This window comes from Zootoca vivipara, chromosome 8, assembly GCF_965207765.1.
Source record: "Zootoca vivipara chromosome 8, rZooViv2.hap1.1, whole genome shotgun sequence".
NCBI lineage: Eukaryota > Metazoa > Chordata > Lepidosauria > Squamata > Lacertidae > Zootoca > Zootoca vivipara.
Genome location: NC_142591.1, coordinates 21,750,589 through 21,766,844, shown reverse-complemented (window position 1 = coordinate 21,766,844; position 16,256 = coordinate 21,750,589). Strand labels below are relative to the sequence as shown.

The following is a 16,256-nucleotide window of genomic DNA, read 5'->3' as shown; positions in this document are numbered from 1 at the left end:
GCACTGTTCTCTCTGCGCAAAGTGTTAAAACAAGCCTGCAAACCACGGTTTACCACAGCTTCCCACTGTGTCCAAAGCAGAAGGCTTCCAATAATGAGCAAGTTTGGAAATGAAGCCATGGTTTAAAGGGAGTTTCGAACCCTGGCTTGTTGGGAAGCAATTAACCACGGTTTCCCAGTTCTGACAACCGTGGTTTAATGTTGCTTCCTGGCTTATTTCCCTGATAACTTGAATGGAGAAGTGAAGCAGCTGCATGTGGGTGCAAGAGGTTTATTAAACTATAGGCTTCAATTAGAAGAATCCCTCCTCCCTGACATCTAATTTTCTGTGTGTAAGAACATTGCTGTTTTTCACAGAGGAGCTTTACGTGTGAACCAACACCGGCAGTCTGAAGTAAGGTAAAGGTAAAGGGACCCCTGACCATTAGGTCCAGTCGTGACCGACTCTGGGGTTGCACGCTCATTTCGCATTATTGGCCGAGGGAGCCGGCATATAGCTTCCAGGTCATGTGGCCAGCATGACAAAGCTGCTTCTGGCAAACCAGAGCAGCACATGGAAACGCCGTTTACCTTCCCACTATAGCGGTCCCTATTTATCTACTTGCATTTTGACGTGCTTTCGAACTGCTAGGTTGGCAGGAGCTGGGACCAAGCAACGGGAGCTCACCCCGTCACAGGGATTCGAACCGCCGACCTTCTGATCAGCAAGCCCTAGGCTCAGTGGTTTAACCACAGCGCCACCTGGGTCCCTTACCTTGGATTACGCACGGCCAAATTTACTCAACATTCAGTTTCCAGCACAGTAGCCAGATTTAGCCCACAGCGCCACCTGGGTCTGAAGTAGCACAGCCCAAAAACAGGTTGTATGAAAGAACTGGGCCAAAGCCTCTCCTCTGTCTACTCTAGGGAGTTACACACCTGCTGTATCCCAAAAGCACCAGGTACCTTTTTATAGACTCCACGACGTAAATTCTTTTGCAATCTTTCACAGCATCACAAAACATTGATTAAAAATGTGTGATTTCTGTTCCCCCGACCTTCCAAACTTCACTCATGTTGCAAAACAAGCAGCGATCTGCCTGCTGTCTGTGCTATCGGGGCAATTCTTCTTTTTATTTTGATGGAGCACATCCGTATTAAGCAAGTTCTAATTAAAAGTAATATGAGTACATAGGTGGGGCGAAGGAGTCCTCTTAATTTAGAGAGAACTGCTGGTGCCCACCTCTAGCCTGTAATAAAGGGAAGGCTATGCATTTAAAAGTGTGTTCAAAAGCTAGCCTGAGTTAAACAAAAAAAAATTTAAAGCCACAAAGTAAAAAGCAATTGATGGCAAAGAGCTGGAAAACTGACAAAGATATTTAACTATTTATTAGATAGTATATTTATTTAAATTTGTATACCACCTGTCCCATCATCCAAAAATCACAGAACGGTTCACAACATAAATGAGAATACTACCAAGTGTTTTTTTGGGGGGGGGGAGTAAAACAGGGAAATAAGTTATTAATGATAAAATCCTATAAAGCCTCTCAAATGACTACTTTGTTCTCTTGTACTGCAGAGATGTGGAATGAATGAATATAGTCCATGCACATAATTAAAGGCAATGTGACACAAATCCAAAGCACACGACATAGCATTCAGAACATGAGTGGGAGAGACACAGCTTAAAAGCCACGTCCGACCTATCAAATTTTACTTTGTGGTCTTCCAATGTGAACCTTGGGAATGACTTCGTGGGTGATCTGGTGTTAGAAGCTGGTAACTCTATGCAACTACAGTAGTTGAAAAAAGGTGGCTTGACCAGTTTGGGGAGGCTGTTAGCTCGTTCTTCACCCCACATGCAAAATATCCCCCATTTACACCTCTTCCCCATCTGGCCACAATGCTGACATTTCGAATATCTCTAGATTTTCCCAGGCAATCTCTCTATTTGGGTTCAGACAACATGGAAAATTAACGGTACTCTCTGAAACACTGCAGCGATCACATGACATCTTCACACCTTGACAATTTGAGCATGGTGCTATATTTCCATTACAGGCTACCTTCAAAATACCTAAAAGGAGCTCTACACAGGGCTCATACTTTAAAAAACAACAACAACCTGTACCTTGATTTCACCAAGCTGCATGACCTCTGGGAAGACTTCGATACAATTGGAGTGTGCAATCACAGTATGCATGCGCCGACAGTTCATAATGGTTGTGGGGATAGATTTCAGTTTGTTTCCGCTAACGTCAATTTCTTCCAGCTCTTCAAGTTTGGCCATTTTACTACAAACACGAGAAAGGGAAGGAAAAGAAAAGAAAAGAAAATGATGAGAAAATACACATTTTGATTATTAGGAAGTACTCAGAAACTTTATGTTAAAAGCTGTTATTCTGAGATAAAAGGCAATTTCCTCCGAATGAATTGTTGCATGGCAACCTTTCAATGTGTGGCTCGCGCAGAGAGCTCAGCAGTCTGAATTAGCATTCGACTATGGATAAATGCATCCATTCCAGAAGGTGGCAGCAGGTCTATGGGTAGCTGGCGTGGGTTCTTGCAGACAGCAGGGTCCATCTTTTGTGCATTCATGGTCTCACTTTTTTACAGGGCGAGGCTTTGCATTCAACACAGTTGGGTCAGCTCCACTTATCAAATAGCACTATTCAATGGACCTCAAAGGGTTTTGGTGAGGGCCAACAAGAAAAAGAGTGGTATCTATTTATCTACTTGCACTTTGACGTGCTTTCGAACTGCTAGGTTGGCAGGAGCTGGGACCGAGCAACGGGAGCTCACCCCGTCGTGGGGATTCGAACTGCCGACCTTCTGATCGGCAAGCCCTAGGGCCGGCTCTGTGGTTTAGACCACAGCGTGTACACAATACAAAACAGGGCACATTCCTCCCCTCCATATACCCCTGATCTATTGGGTTTGACTACCCAGGTTTGCCAAACACATGAAATAAATAAAAAATACTGGTTTATCTAATCCGCCTCTGCCATTTTACAAATATGCACGTAAAATATATCACACTCAGTAGGGAAGAAAAATTCATTTTTCTCCCCAACGAAGAAAAAGCTTAACTGCATTTGCTTATGCTGATTATGCTGAAATTAGCCTTTCCACTCATATTTCTCCATTTGTTTTGGTACCTCTCAGGCTCATGGCATCCCATTGTTTTGCACATCAAAGACGTTTGGACAGTAAGCTATTTGGGGCAGAGACCCTGAGCTGCATTTGTGGGTTTTTCTTTCTTTTACACTAGCTTTTCAAAGCGGCAGGTACTGTATGTGTACACAGCACTTGTGTGAGCAGTCATCGCAACCACCTCCCTCAAACGTTTTGAAGGCAGTCCCCGGTGACGGCGGCATCCGCTCCTACCTTGCGGGAAAGCTCTGCAGACGGTTGTACGCCATATGCAAGATCTTCAGATGCGGGTGACCCGTTAACAAGGGCACGCATTTATCTGTGAGGTGATTGTTGGTCAAATAGAGTTCCTGCAAAATGCTGTGGGTCTCTTCCGAAAGAGTGGCTGGAGGCAGCATTTCCAGTTTGTTGGCAGAAGCGTTCAGGTACCTTAAGCTGAAAAACAAAGTACATTGATGTCAAATTCACACTCTTGTCCATTCCGTAATTAATTAATTGGCACCCCACCCATCTGACTGGGTTGCCCCAGCCACTCTTGGCAGCTTCCAGGATATATAAAAACATAGTAGAATACTGAACCTTAAAAACCTTCCCTATACAGGGCTGCCTTCAGATGTTTCCTAAATGTTATATAATTACTCATCTCCTTAACATCTGATGGAAGGGCATTCCACTGGGGGGGGGGGGCAGAGCCACTACCGAGAAGGCCCTCTGCCTGGTCCCCTGTAGCTTCACTTCCTGCAGTGTGGGAACCGTCAGAAGGCGCTTGGGGCGGGACTTCAGTGTCCGGGCAGAACCATAGGGGTGAAGACGCTCCTTCAGGTATACAGGGCCGTGGCCGTTTAGGGCTTTAAAGGTCAGCACCAACACTTTGAACTGTGCTTGGAAATGTACTGGGAGCCAATGTAGGTCTTTCAGGACCGGTGTTATGTGGTCTCGGCGGCCGCTCCCAGTCACCAGTCTAGCTGCCGCATTCTGGATTAGTTGTAGTTTCCGGGTCACCTTCAAAGGTAGCCCCACATAGAGCACATTGCAGTAGTCCAAACGGGAGATAACCAGAGCATGTACCACTCTGGCAAGACAGTCCACGGGCAGGTAAGGTCTCAGCAGGCATACCAGATGGAGCTGGTAGACAGCCACCCTGGACACGGAATTAATCTGTGACTCCACAGACAGCTGTGAGTCCAAAATGACTCCCAGGCTGCGCACCTGCTCCTTCAAGGGCACAGTTGCCCCATTCAGGACCAGGGAGTCCCCCACACCCGCCGGCAGAAACACCCCCAGAAACAGTACTTCTGTCAGGATTCAACTTTAATCCATTAGCCACCATCCATCCTCCAACCACCTCCAGACACTCACACAAAAAGTAGCAGGTGGAGATAAGAGAATAAGCCACCACAGAAATGACAAAAGATGCCCAAATTGGCCAGGAGCTACAGATGAACCCAAAGCACCTAGTTGTTATAGTCACCGGGTAGAATTTTCTGTATCAAAAGCATGCACTGTGGCATGGGAAACAGTGAAACTACCCCACAGGTAGGAAGTAGTAGCATGTGAGATTTGCACACACATTGTGTTACATGAACAAGATGGTTAGGAAGACATGACAACTGTCTGTTTTCCAGCAAGCATGCTGGGCAGAGGAGGAATGGTGGAGACCGTCCCCCGCAACCTGACCCTTCCAGAGAAGAAGACAACAGTTCAGAATTACAACAGGGGTTTGAGAGAGATCACCGCTAAGAGGCAAATGAGGGGGAAAGTTGGGAAATAATGGGAGAGGAGGAGAAAGAAGAAGCAGCAACAGGGGGGGGGGGCAACAGATGGTAGGGACTTCTCCTTGTCTTATCCTTTCCGGGCAACCTGTTGTGGGGGTTGGTTCCTCTGCCGCCTGACAGATGGGTGAGGTATAAATAAGATTATTATTATTATTTAATAGGACATCCTCATTTTCATTGGAGAAATGAATGCTGGAGGGTATGTGGGTCTAGTACACAGAATGAAAGCTTGAAAACAAGTGGGCACGGGATTCATTGCAATGGCATAATAATAATAATAATAATAATAATAATAATAATAATAATAATAATATACTGCCCTATACTTATAGGTCTCAGGGCAGTTCACAAGAAGCCCAGGAGAGAGAGAAAACGGGGCTTTAAAGCATTCGGGAAGTATAGAAAGTGTCTCTCCCACATCATCCCAAACTTCCTCTCCATTATTCTAAAACTGGTGATTATGCTGGGTTTTTTGTGTGTGTGTTTTTTAAAAGCACTGTGATATCGCAAACGGAACTATTCTCACAAATGCATCCATTTATTTCAAGTACATAGTTGGGGTTATCTTGGTACAACATACAGATCATTTTTGCTGGGAGCAAGAGCAGCTCCTGCTTGTGGTGAACAGATTCCCTGAGGTATTTCGCGGGCGGTGTGCCAGTTCTGTTTGAATTCCAAGAAAACCGGCTGTAGTGTGCGTGTGTGCACGTGGGCAAGCTTTACTTTTAAAATTCTTAGCTGTCATGGCTGCAAGGTTACAAAGACAAACAATTAAACCAAAATTTAAAAGAAAACTGAAACAAATGCAAAACCATTTGTTCTTGCAACAAGCAAGTTTGCTCCCCCACCTCCCACCCCTTCTCCTCCTCTTTGGCTCAAAAGTTTCCCATATTTAAAGAGAACAAGGAGTTCGACAGAAGAATATTGTGGAATAGGTGTCGATCTATTTCCACAGGCTTGTCATTCTCTAGGGTCAGGAAGAATTTTGGGCTTTGTGCAAGAAGAGCTTCGGGTTACACAATCCGGGATGACAAAAGAAACTGGCACAGTATGAATGTTAAGCCCCAAAGTGGGTCATGTGAATAAGCTCAGAGGGGTAACTATACTTGTAAGTGTAGTTTTTGTATTCTTTTGAGGGGTAAGGGTAGCCTCTTTCAATGCAATGTCACCTCCGAGACTGCGAGTGGAAACGAAATACTAGCATGGGGGTGAGGGAGGAGGGTCATTGCTGTTTCCCTCAAGCAATTTCGAAGCTGGAATTTTGCTACTATTACCCTGGGCTGGGGGGGGGGGATGGAGACCTTGATTTTTTTATTTTATTTTTTGCACCAGGGGTAGTGAGAGACAAAAGCTTCTCTGGAGGAGAGATGGGAGGCAAGCAAGGCTCAGCGCTGCTTTTACAAATTTGCATTATTTTATGTATCTATATTTCTTCATATGTCCTACAACACTGGCCATTGGCCAAACTTGCAGGCAAGCTGCAAGATCCATTTCCTGTCAGTCAGTCAGTCAATCAATCAATCAATCAATCAATCAATCCTGGGCCTGGGTGAAGCCGTGGCCAAGCCAAACGCTGTTGCTGAAATGTTGTCGCCGTCCCACAACAATGCCTGACCTGGCAGTGAGCGTCATTACACAACAAATAAAACATGTATGAATGATTTTTGTCCTCCAAATTTTTACTCTTTCTGCTTCCACCACCCCCTTATTTTTATTCAATGCCCTCCCCCCAATTGCACCCATGGCTATTACCACCCCCTGGATCATTCCAGGACCCCCAAGGGGCAGTCTCACCCACTTTGAGAAACACTGGCCTAGTCCAACTCCCTGCAATGCAGCTGTCCCTTGTGGGGATCGAACCTGCAACCCTTGGGGTTATCAGCACCACGCTCTAACCAACTGAGTTGTCCAGGATATTAGCATTTCGGTCAGAACTTAAATTAGTTGTGATCTGCAAACAGAGAAAAGAGGGCTTGGTGAAATAGTAACCGTTTTCTCATCAGAGAAAGGACAACCACACAAAACCCTGAAACATTCTGCTAATTAATAAATTCAGTATTTCCCCTCCAGCCTGTTGAAACTTGCCTTCTGCCGCAAAGAAAAGGCCAGACACTGCGACGTCACATGGACTTCTGCAGAGGACTTTTGTGTGTGTGTGAGTGTGTTATGAAAGCCTTTCCATTAAAAATAAAATTGTCCAGGAGCTCAAGAGAACCGAAAGTAGGTTAGGTCTACACATTCCAGAGAAGTCATTCTCACAGAAAAAAACAAGGCTTAATCATCACGACCATTCATTATTTAGCGAGAGCCTTCCTAGTGGGGGCAGGAGAGGTGGGATTGAAATTTATGAGGTTATGAAAATGGGCAGAAGCCACTTGACTTAATCCTTCCATCTAGTAATCAAAACTCATTACACGTCCATTCACAAAGAACCGGGGGGGGGGGGAGAGAGAGAGAAGAACAACCCAACTGTAAAACAAGGCAGAAACGAAATCAGAAATCAGAAGAGAGCTGAGAAGCTGCCCTTACATTTAAAATGACAAGAAATAACACTGGGAATGAAATGCTATATTTTTCCAATACAAAAACAACAATATAAAACAATAAAACATAAAATATAAAAATAACAAATAACAAATAAGTATAAGAAACAACAGAGAGTCACAAATATGCCCGAGAGCGCCTCATGCTTTAAACCAGGCTTCATCAACCTCGGCCCTCCAGATGTTTTTGGCCTACAACTCCCATGATCCCTTCCCTATCTAGCAGGACCAGTGGTCGGGGATGGTGGGAATTGCAGTCTCGAAACATCTGGAGGGCCAAGGTTGAGGAAGCCTGCTTTAAACAGCAGCTTCCAGGAACCTCACTAGGGACTAGTGTTCTGAAAAGTCATTCCAATGCTAAAAGATGTGTGTCTTTTCCCATGTAGCTATTTGGACTGGAGGCAGTGCATGGGGCCAACCATGCACTTGGGTAATTGGGCCAAGATACACTCTTGCATCTAAGGGCAAGAGTCCTTGCATGCTGGTTCTTTCGCAGCCATTTCCAGGGGTCGTTCGCAAACACACAATCTTAATCTCACATGAACGAGAACAGGGCAACCTTGGCTGCTTTCTGCCCTTGTTGTGGCAGGGAAGTGTATTTAGAATAGTGCATGAACGGGGTTCTAGATTACACCAAGAGCCTATGTGTGCACCTCACTACAGCTTTTACAGTACAAGGGGGAGAATATCTAAAAATGACAGCTGACTGCAAAATCATGGTGCATAGAACAGTCAAGACCCCAGCCGCCGCCCCTCACATGACAAACCTTTTTAGGCCATGAGACGCAACAGGGAACATGCATGCGTGAATCTGCTCTAAGGAAGATTTATTTTGAAGGTATAAGCCAGGGTTTCCCAAACTTGTGTCTCCAGCTGTTGTTGGACTATCCCTAGCTAGCAGGGCCAGTGGTCCGGGATTTTGGAAGATGTAGTCCGAAAACAGCTGGAGACCCAAGTTTGGGAAACCCTGGTATAGGCAGAAACAGTCAGTGTCTTCCGTTAGGTTAGGAACATCCAAGTTTCCAATCAGTGGAAACAGATAGCCTTCAAAATATCCTAGTTTTACTTAGGAAGCTAGCAAAAGAATTCAAAAAAAGAGTATTTTTTGTCACAGCAGGCCTACCAACTTCCAAGACCCAATTCATTCAACGAGGCCATTAGAGCATTTCATGGGAAGGTGTAAGACACCAGACCCACTGCTTGTGCAAAAAAGCCCCGGCATTCTAGGAGGCAAATCCACTACCTTCAAGAATTCACTCCATGTGCCTGCTATACACATATACATAACCTCTCTATTTTTATAAAGCTACACAATGTGGGAAGCTTCTGCACTGGGCTGGTCTAGGACCTTTACGTTTAGAAGTGAACCTCGCTGCAGCTGAATGTTTTATGCGCACGCACATGCACACTATGGGCCAGTACAAGCCACCAAGTACTGTACCTACCCTCCAAAATGCAGGAATGCACTGAGCCTGCCGTACACTCACGTATGCACATACTGTTTGATGTCAACTCACCCAAAGGGATGCAAGCGAAAGCTTGAAGTGACAGGCTACACACAAAACATCAAACAAGCAGAGGAACGCGTAGGAGGAATCGCACCGGCTTTTATTTTTAGCCCTTGTAGCCAAGACCAAATAAACGAAAAAGACACTGGGAATGCCCCCGAAATGCCACAGATTTGCACGCTTCCTTTGGCAACTGCTACATTTGCAGTCTTGCAACGATTTTGCTTTACAACCAACTTGTCCAAGTGAGGAAAGCCTAAGAGAATTAGGACCAGACGCAGATATTAACATTTCCAAATCTCTCAATCATGGTGGGGTGATCAGGAGATGTTAAGACCCCACAAAGCCAATGATTTGCCGGAGGATGCCGATTGAGTCTTCCAGCCAAATACACCTACACTTCCTACACTAGCTTTCATCAATGCACTTGGTATCTGATCCCTTGATCTGAAAAAAAAAGCAACCAGCTTAGAGGAGAAGCAGAGTGGAAAGACAGAAAGAATACGATCGTTATTTTCTAGAAGGAACAACATGAGCAACCGCGAATTGCGAGGATGCAGGTGCAAGGATGAAGGTTAAAGGCACATTTCTAGTAATCCCTACCACCCAGAGGAATTCTCCATTTTCACAGTGCCATCTGCTACCGCTAACCCAATTGATTATCTGTCGCTCCCCACTGAGTCTAGTTGGGTCAAGTTAAGTTCTCCTTCCTAGCACAGAAGACGTCTCTGCCAAATGACTGAGACCAACCTGAACACATTCCAGTGCCTTCGAAAGCATTCGGAAGACAATTATTTATCCATGTCGGGGTGAAGCATCTTAAAGAGGACCACACAAAGATTATGGTTGCCATGGGACTGCGGCTGGGAATGATGGAGATGAACACTAAGACACACTGTCTTAGCAGTGAAACGTTTGTGTATGAGTCAAAGATTATTGTGGGCCTTTATGTCTTTAACTGGGGGGGACGGGGATGGGACGGGACCAAAGAACAGGTTCCAAATTGTGAGGCATTTTTAAAAGTCAGACGTTAAAACAAGCGACACTAGAGATATATTCCAAGTGACAGACACGGAGAGAGATGAAAATTTCATAAGGCAAGAACAGAGGGAGATGTTGCAATTACGCTACCTTGAGTTCAGCCTGTGACAAGCGGCAAGTCATTTGGAAGCTATAAATATTGGCCCGATTAAAATCCAACCGCCGCCACCCCCCTCCTTCGCAGCCCCAGTAAAAAGTAGGCTGGAAAATGGAAAACTTAAGATTAAAAAAAACAACCTGTATGATAAATCCATCTGCTCCATACAGCCTGCCACTTGGGTCAGGCGTTTGTGTGCGCATATCAGGTTTGGCCCTGTAGACGGCTGGTTATTTAGACCAAAATCTGCTCTGGTGTATGGACCATCAATAATGTGCCCACAGGTACTCAGGAGTACATCATGGGTTGGATCCAAAGTCAGCACAGAACAATGCTATGTGGTTGCTGACAGGAGTGAGGCCCCTCAGCACATATCCCTAACCCCTCAGCTTTAATAGCGGGCCAAGTTCAAGGTGTTACTATTGGCATGGAAATCTTAATGGCTTGGGACCAGTTTGTTTTGGGGGTCAACCTTGCCCCATTTCTGCCCACTTGATCGCACTGAGCTATAGAGCTGGTGTTGTTACCACGGGTTCCATAGTTGTAAGAAATCAATCTTTTAATGGGGCAGCACCTAAGCTTTGCAACTCCCTGCCCACTGACAACAGGGAGGCAACTTCCCTCCATTTTGTATCTGCTTAAAACGTTTTAGTTTAGGCAAGCCTATCCAGGTGCATAGATGTTGGTGCATTTTAATCTTTTTTTTAAAAAAAAATGTGAATTTTAATTACGTTTAAATGTTTTTAGTGATCATTTTATAGCAATCAAGCAGTTTGTACATTTTGTTAAATAAATAAATGCTAGGTCAGAGTACACCCACTGCAATTAATAGACTGGCTATACTACTAGGAGTATAGCAGACTAGCCAATACTCAGAGAATTAATAGACTAGCTATACTACTCTGAGTACAGTGGTATCCCAGTTTTCGGATGCCTCCATTGCCGAATGTTTCGGTTTTCAAAAGCTGAAAACCCGGAAGTAAATGCTTTCATTTTTCAAATGCGCCTCAGAAGTCGAACAGCTGTCGCTGTGTGTATCTGTTGTTTTTCACTTTCTCTATTGAATAGGCAGGCCGCCCTTTGCACCTCAGTTTTTGAACGTTTCGGAAGTGGAACGGTCTTCCGGAATGGATTATGTTCGAAAACCAAGATACCACTGTATAAATTAGTTGGTGCCCCAAAACATTGGGCTTGAATATGTGTCCTCTGATCCACAAACACCTGATCTGCCACAAGCAGTTCTTTTCAATCTGGACAAATATTGTAGGTCCCTCCACTGAGTTGTACTTCCTTCACATTTCCATTTTTTTGCTAATGGAACCATGTGATGCTCTCATACCAGCATAATTGGCAAAGAAGAAGAAAAATAATAAAGTACCAACTGGATTTCTGCCATTCCTTTGAAATCTCAAAAGATGAGTCCCAGTCTCAAAAATCAAGGAGCTGAAGGCTCATGATGTTCTCTCTCAGATCACTGATAAAGGAGATCTCAATTTTCATCAAGGATGTGGCATGAGCCCTGGGGATTTCCAGAGTACAATATCTAGTCAAAGAGACTGTGTAACCCAGGCATCCCCAAACTGCAGCCCTCCAGATGTTTTTGGCCTACAACTCCCATGATCCCTAGCTAAGAGGACCAGTGGTCGAGGAAGATGGGAATTGTAGTCCAAAACATCTGGAGGGCCGAAGTTTGGGGATGCCTGGTGTAACCAAAAGAAAACCTGAAGTTTCCCATGCATGCTTTGAAACCCGGGGTCAGGCGCTTGCTGGGAATGAACCACAATCCCTGGACTCCCAGCTTGCTTTTCATCGTTTCAAGGCCATTTGTCAAACCTCAGCTAGGACACAAAAATGTCTCCTATTTTTGCTTTCTTGAGAGGAATAGTCTGCTCCCACTTTCCAGTGTTTTAGCACTCTCCACTCCCCTCACCCCCCAAAAACAAAGAAAAAAATCCAGTGGACGTCCACCCAGTAACATGAAGCACCTTTGACCAAGATTCCTGGCAGTGCTCAAAAATTAAAAGCCAAACCAGTATACCCACAGCCAATGGCAACAGGTCCAAGAATTAAGACACTCTGCAAGAAACAAAACTTAAAATGTACTGACCCTAGGGAGAACAAGTGCTGGTATTCCAAACACACTCTATTGCAACGCATGATCGGTGGAAACTTTCAAGTATAACTTCAAGGAAGGAAAACTCATTCTCTCTTGAAGAAAACCAGCCAATGAAAAGCTACTGGACATTATTTTGGATTTTAGCTCAAAGTTAGTTTTACACACACAAAAAGTTTGTTGAGACACGTCTGAAATGCTTTGAAACAATATATTTCATTTTTTTTAATAAAAAAAGCTAATACACCCCCTTCTAAACCTTGGAACCACAGGAAGAATAATTTCAATTTGAATGGATTAGACAAGAGCATCTGCTCCCGTCACAGATGGCTCTCAGATAGAAAGGCAAGGTAACCTTATGTGGAGTCAGAAGACTGGTCACTCTGGAGTGCCATAACTTTAGGGCTGGAAGCTATGACTTCAGAAAATGGGGTGGGGAGAGGGGGGAAAAGAAGGAAGCGGTAAGCTCATCAACTAATTATGTGACCAAGACAGATTGAGAATGCCAAACAGCTTGGAAATTCTCATTGCCTCAACACTTGAGAAATTTGCAATAGGATTTCAACTGAATGGGCAGTCACACAAAATTTGTTGGAAGGCAGAGAAGAGATACCTAAAGAAGGTAGGGAAGGCCACACACACACACCCCACTTTTGCTTTCTGCTTACCTGTCAGCTTTCAACAGCAAATTAGATGGCAGCTCTGTAAGCAGGTTGTGTTGCACGTCCAAGACCTCGACATGCGTCCGTTCGATTCTCTCTGGTAGCCTGGCTAATTGATTGTGTCCTGCGAGTAACTTCCGCAAGCTGATATTGCAAAATAACCTGGGGGTGGGTGGAGAAAGAAACAAACAGTAAATGAAACATTACCAAGACTTGTGGTACAGTCCTCTCAGGGCCTCTTCGTGGACCAGAAGCCTAGGCACAGCATCCGCTTTCTGGTTAAACTAATCACGGTTTGTCATAACACTCGAACAAGAAATGGTTAGTTTAAACTATGGTTTCCTGGAACACAATGGCCTGGTTCAGACGTAACATTAAACCGTGGTTTGGTATTACAGAAAGGAGCCTCAGGCTTGCACACTTTCCCTTCTCCCTTCCTTGCATCCACGCCAGAAGCGAGGGGAAGCATTTGCTTTGTCAGTGTGTCTGAACTAGGCCAGATTGTGGCTATTTTAAACTAGGGTTTCTTGAAATGACCCAAGACCTTAATTACAGATCTGAGTTTGTTCTGAAATGTACACTTAAAACACCTTAGGCACACCCCTCAAAATATAATACAGTACTGTAGACAAGAGAGCTAGGCTTTGGCTCTCTTCTGAACGTACTCTGTGAGGAAACCTGAGTTTGTGGCTGTGTGGTGTGCGAAACACTTCTCATTCACAACCCCTGAGCAGCGCCACTTGTTTGAAAGTGCTGTTTTGTCAAAGTCTCTTTCTGTGTGTGGGGGGGAAAAACCACCCAGGGAGAATCAGTTCCTAAAATACTGCTCATCCAATATTTCCCCTCAACCAAAAATGACTCAACATCTTCTGATATTCTTCCTCTCCTCATCCAAATTCTTCCCCTCCCCTCCTCCCCCCTCCCCTTTTTAATACTAGACTAACATAAAGCTTCCTTCCAGTTCTACAGGGAATGAAATTTATCTAATCCGCTTTACTGTCTTGAGCGTTTTACATGCTAGGGGTGGCCAACCGTTCTGTTTCCACATAGAGGAGGGGGAGGGAGATAAAGAAAGAGATGCTTTATAAGACACATTAATGGGCAATGTGGCTTTTGAAAAGCCAATTGAACTAAACAAATTTAGAGCTGGAAATCGAAGCCACCCCATGAATCTGCTTTTTTTAAAAAAAAAAAATTCTCAAGCTCTGATTTTGAATCAGGTGATCTTTTGAGGGATGGGGAGGGATATATCTTGCTGAAGATGGGAGATTTATTCTCGTCTGCCACCTGCCTTGTTCTCCCTGTGGCTGCATCTGTATGTTTTAATCAGAAGGCGCCCATGCCCCACGGTTGACCCTTCTTTCAATCAAAGATTCACAATTTACTCAGCACTGCAGATGCCTCCTCCGCCCGTTTACGTATTAGAAATGACACACACACCACCACCACCCAAGCCCTCCTCCCCACCCAAACCCATGCCTTTTCGCACTTCTCCCTTACAAATCAGATCCACCCATTGTCATCATCAGGCCACAAACTACAGGTCACCGGGGCCATCGTTGCAAAGCAAATCAATAAGACATTGTTTTCCCTTGGTGGATGCTGTCAGATAATCTGCGCAAGGGCCATCATTCGCAGTTATCTCAGGATGACGACTGGGCTGCATCGCACAGCTGAGGACGTTAAGGCAACAACCTCTACTTCACTTGTTAAAGACAGCACATGAGTGGGTGTGGTTGCCAAGTTTGTTGCTCCCTCTCACTTTCTCTTGGTAGCGTGCCCAATCTAGCACTGAAACAAACGTTTGTGCACTTTCCCTTTTAATGCACTGTTGGGAATTTGCTGGAGCTTAACTTGAAGGAGGGGGTTGTCTCTCTTGCCTGCAGAGTTGTCAACAGCATAAACTTTACCCATTTTGGGGGGGGGGTGGCAGGCATCAAAACTATAGGAGCATGTTGTTAAGCTGTAGAGAAGACCACTTTATGAATCAGCTCTTTATGGAGCGAGGAGGGGACAAGGCTGTTGCTATGATCACACCTGCAATTCAAGACCTTCATCAATAAAGTATATAAAAATTAAGAAGCCTTGTTAAACGCTCACAGGAGGCATTAAAAAAAGATGACTATGACTGCACCCCAAAGTGTGTGTGTGTGTGGGGGTTATAACTTCGCTCTTACACCTTTGTGTTTTGTAGATTTGTGCAGAGGGACTACAGTTCATTGGAAAAACACACACTTCCCATGAAGAACTTTTCGGGTTCATTCTCTGGCTTTTCTAGCAGGTGAGGAGGAAGACTTCTCCTGCCTGAGACCCTGGAGTTGTTGCCCATCGGAGGATACGTGGGCAAGATGGACCAGTGGCCGACCTTCTGCGTAAGGCAGCTTCACATGCTGAGATGAAAATAGTATCTGCTATTCTAGTAAGCAGAAATTATTCAGAACTGCTCAAGCACCCACACACTAGTGCTTAGTCAACTCTGCTTGTATCCTGCATCCCCCCCCTTTCTACAATCATTGTGCGAACCAAGAGCATAGTACTCAACTCACTACTCCAAGTTTATTTTGCTTGGTTAACAAGGACAGCTCCTACCCCTTAGAAAAAGTCTTGGAAGCATGCGAGCAATACCTGGTGAAAACTCGGAAGCCCAGGGAAGTGGAAGCAGTTAGTGTTCTTTTTTTTCTTTTCTTTTTTGACCAACAGAAACATAACCAATTGCATAAACTATGCCAGCCTTCCCTAGGCTAGTCGTTGGATTCCTAGCTCCAAACATCATCATCATCAACATCAACATCATTATTTATTAGATTTGTAAACATTCCTGACCACTGGTCATGCTGATGGGAGCTGGACTTTGATAGCATCTGGAAGGTCACCAGTTTGGGGGAGCTGGGTCTAAGCAAATGTATGCAGAGATGCTGGGCCAGCTACAAAATAAAAATGGTCCCTGAACTTTTTTAAAACTGTAGTTTTAGATCATTCAAAGTCCTTCCAGTTCAAGCAACTGCTGCCACAGCCATAACAAAAACCACCAAAGAGAGCAAAGTGTTCTTACATACTGGAAACCTAACCAACATAACATTAGCTGCACTCCTTAGTGATTATAAGTGATAATCCAAAACATTTAAACAATACCATAACACCCCACAAGGCCTTTAACCTAATGCTTTCCATCTTGCCTTTTTCAGCCTTGAATCCACATTTTCCTCTCTAACAACAACCATTTGCATTTTCTCATCTCTACTTTTTCAACATGTTTACACACGAAGCGCTTTGGTACTAAATCCTCTTGTGTGGTGACCAGTTGTCTTTATTGCTCCATCTGCCATCCAATCCTTTTTTAAAAACATTGTTAGGTGTTAGAGCTGGGCGATATCTAGTTTTCA

General features: G+C 44.5%; 1 protein-coding gene across 1 annotated transcript in view; it reads right to left on the bottom strand.

Moving 5' to 3' along the window:
* PHLPP1 (PH domain and leucine rich repeat protein phosphatase 1) overlaps nucleotides 1–16,256 on the bottom strand; it is a 152,646-nt gene that overhangs the window by 14,815 nt on the left and 121,575 nt on the right. Inside the window, exons 10-12 of the mRNA XM_035125524.3 lie at nucleotides 12,880–13,035; nucleotides 3,369–3,569; nucleotides 2,113–2,275 (exon numbers count right to left, since the gene is read on the bottom strand). Coding sequence (XP_034981415.3) covers nucleotides 2,113–2,275; nucleotides 3,369–3,569; nucleotides 12,880–13,035 — 520 coding nt within the window. The remainder of the gene's footprint in view (nucleotides 1–2,112; nucleotides 2,276–3,368; nucleotides 3,570–12,879; nucleotides 13,036–16,256) is intronic.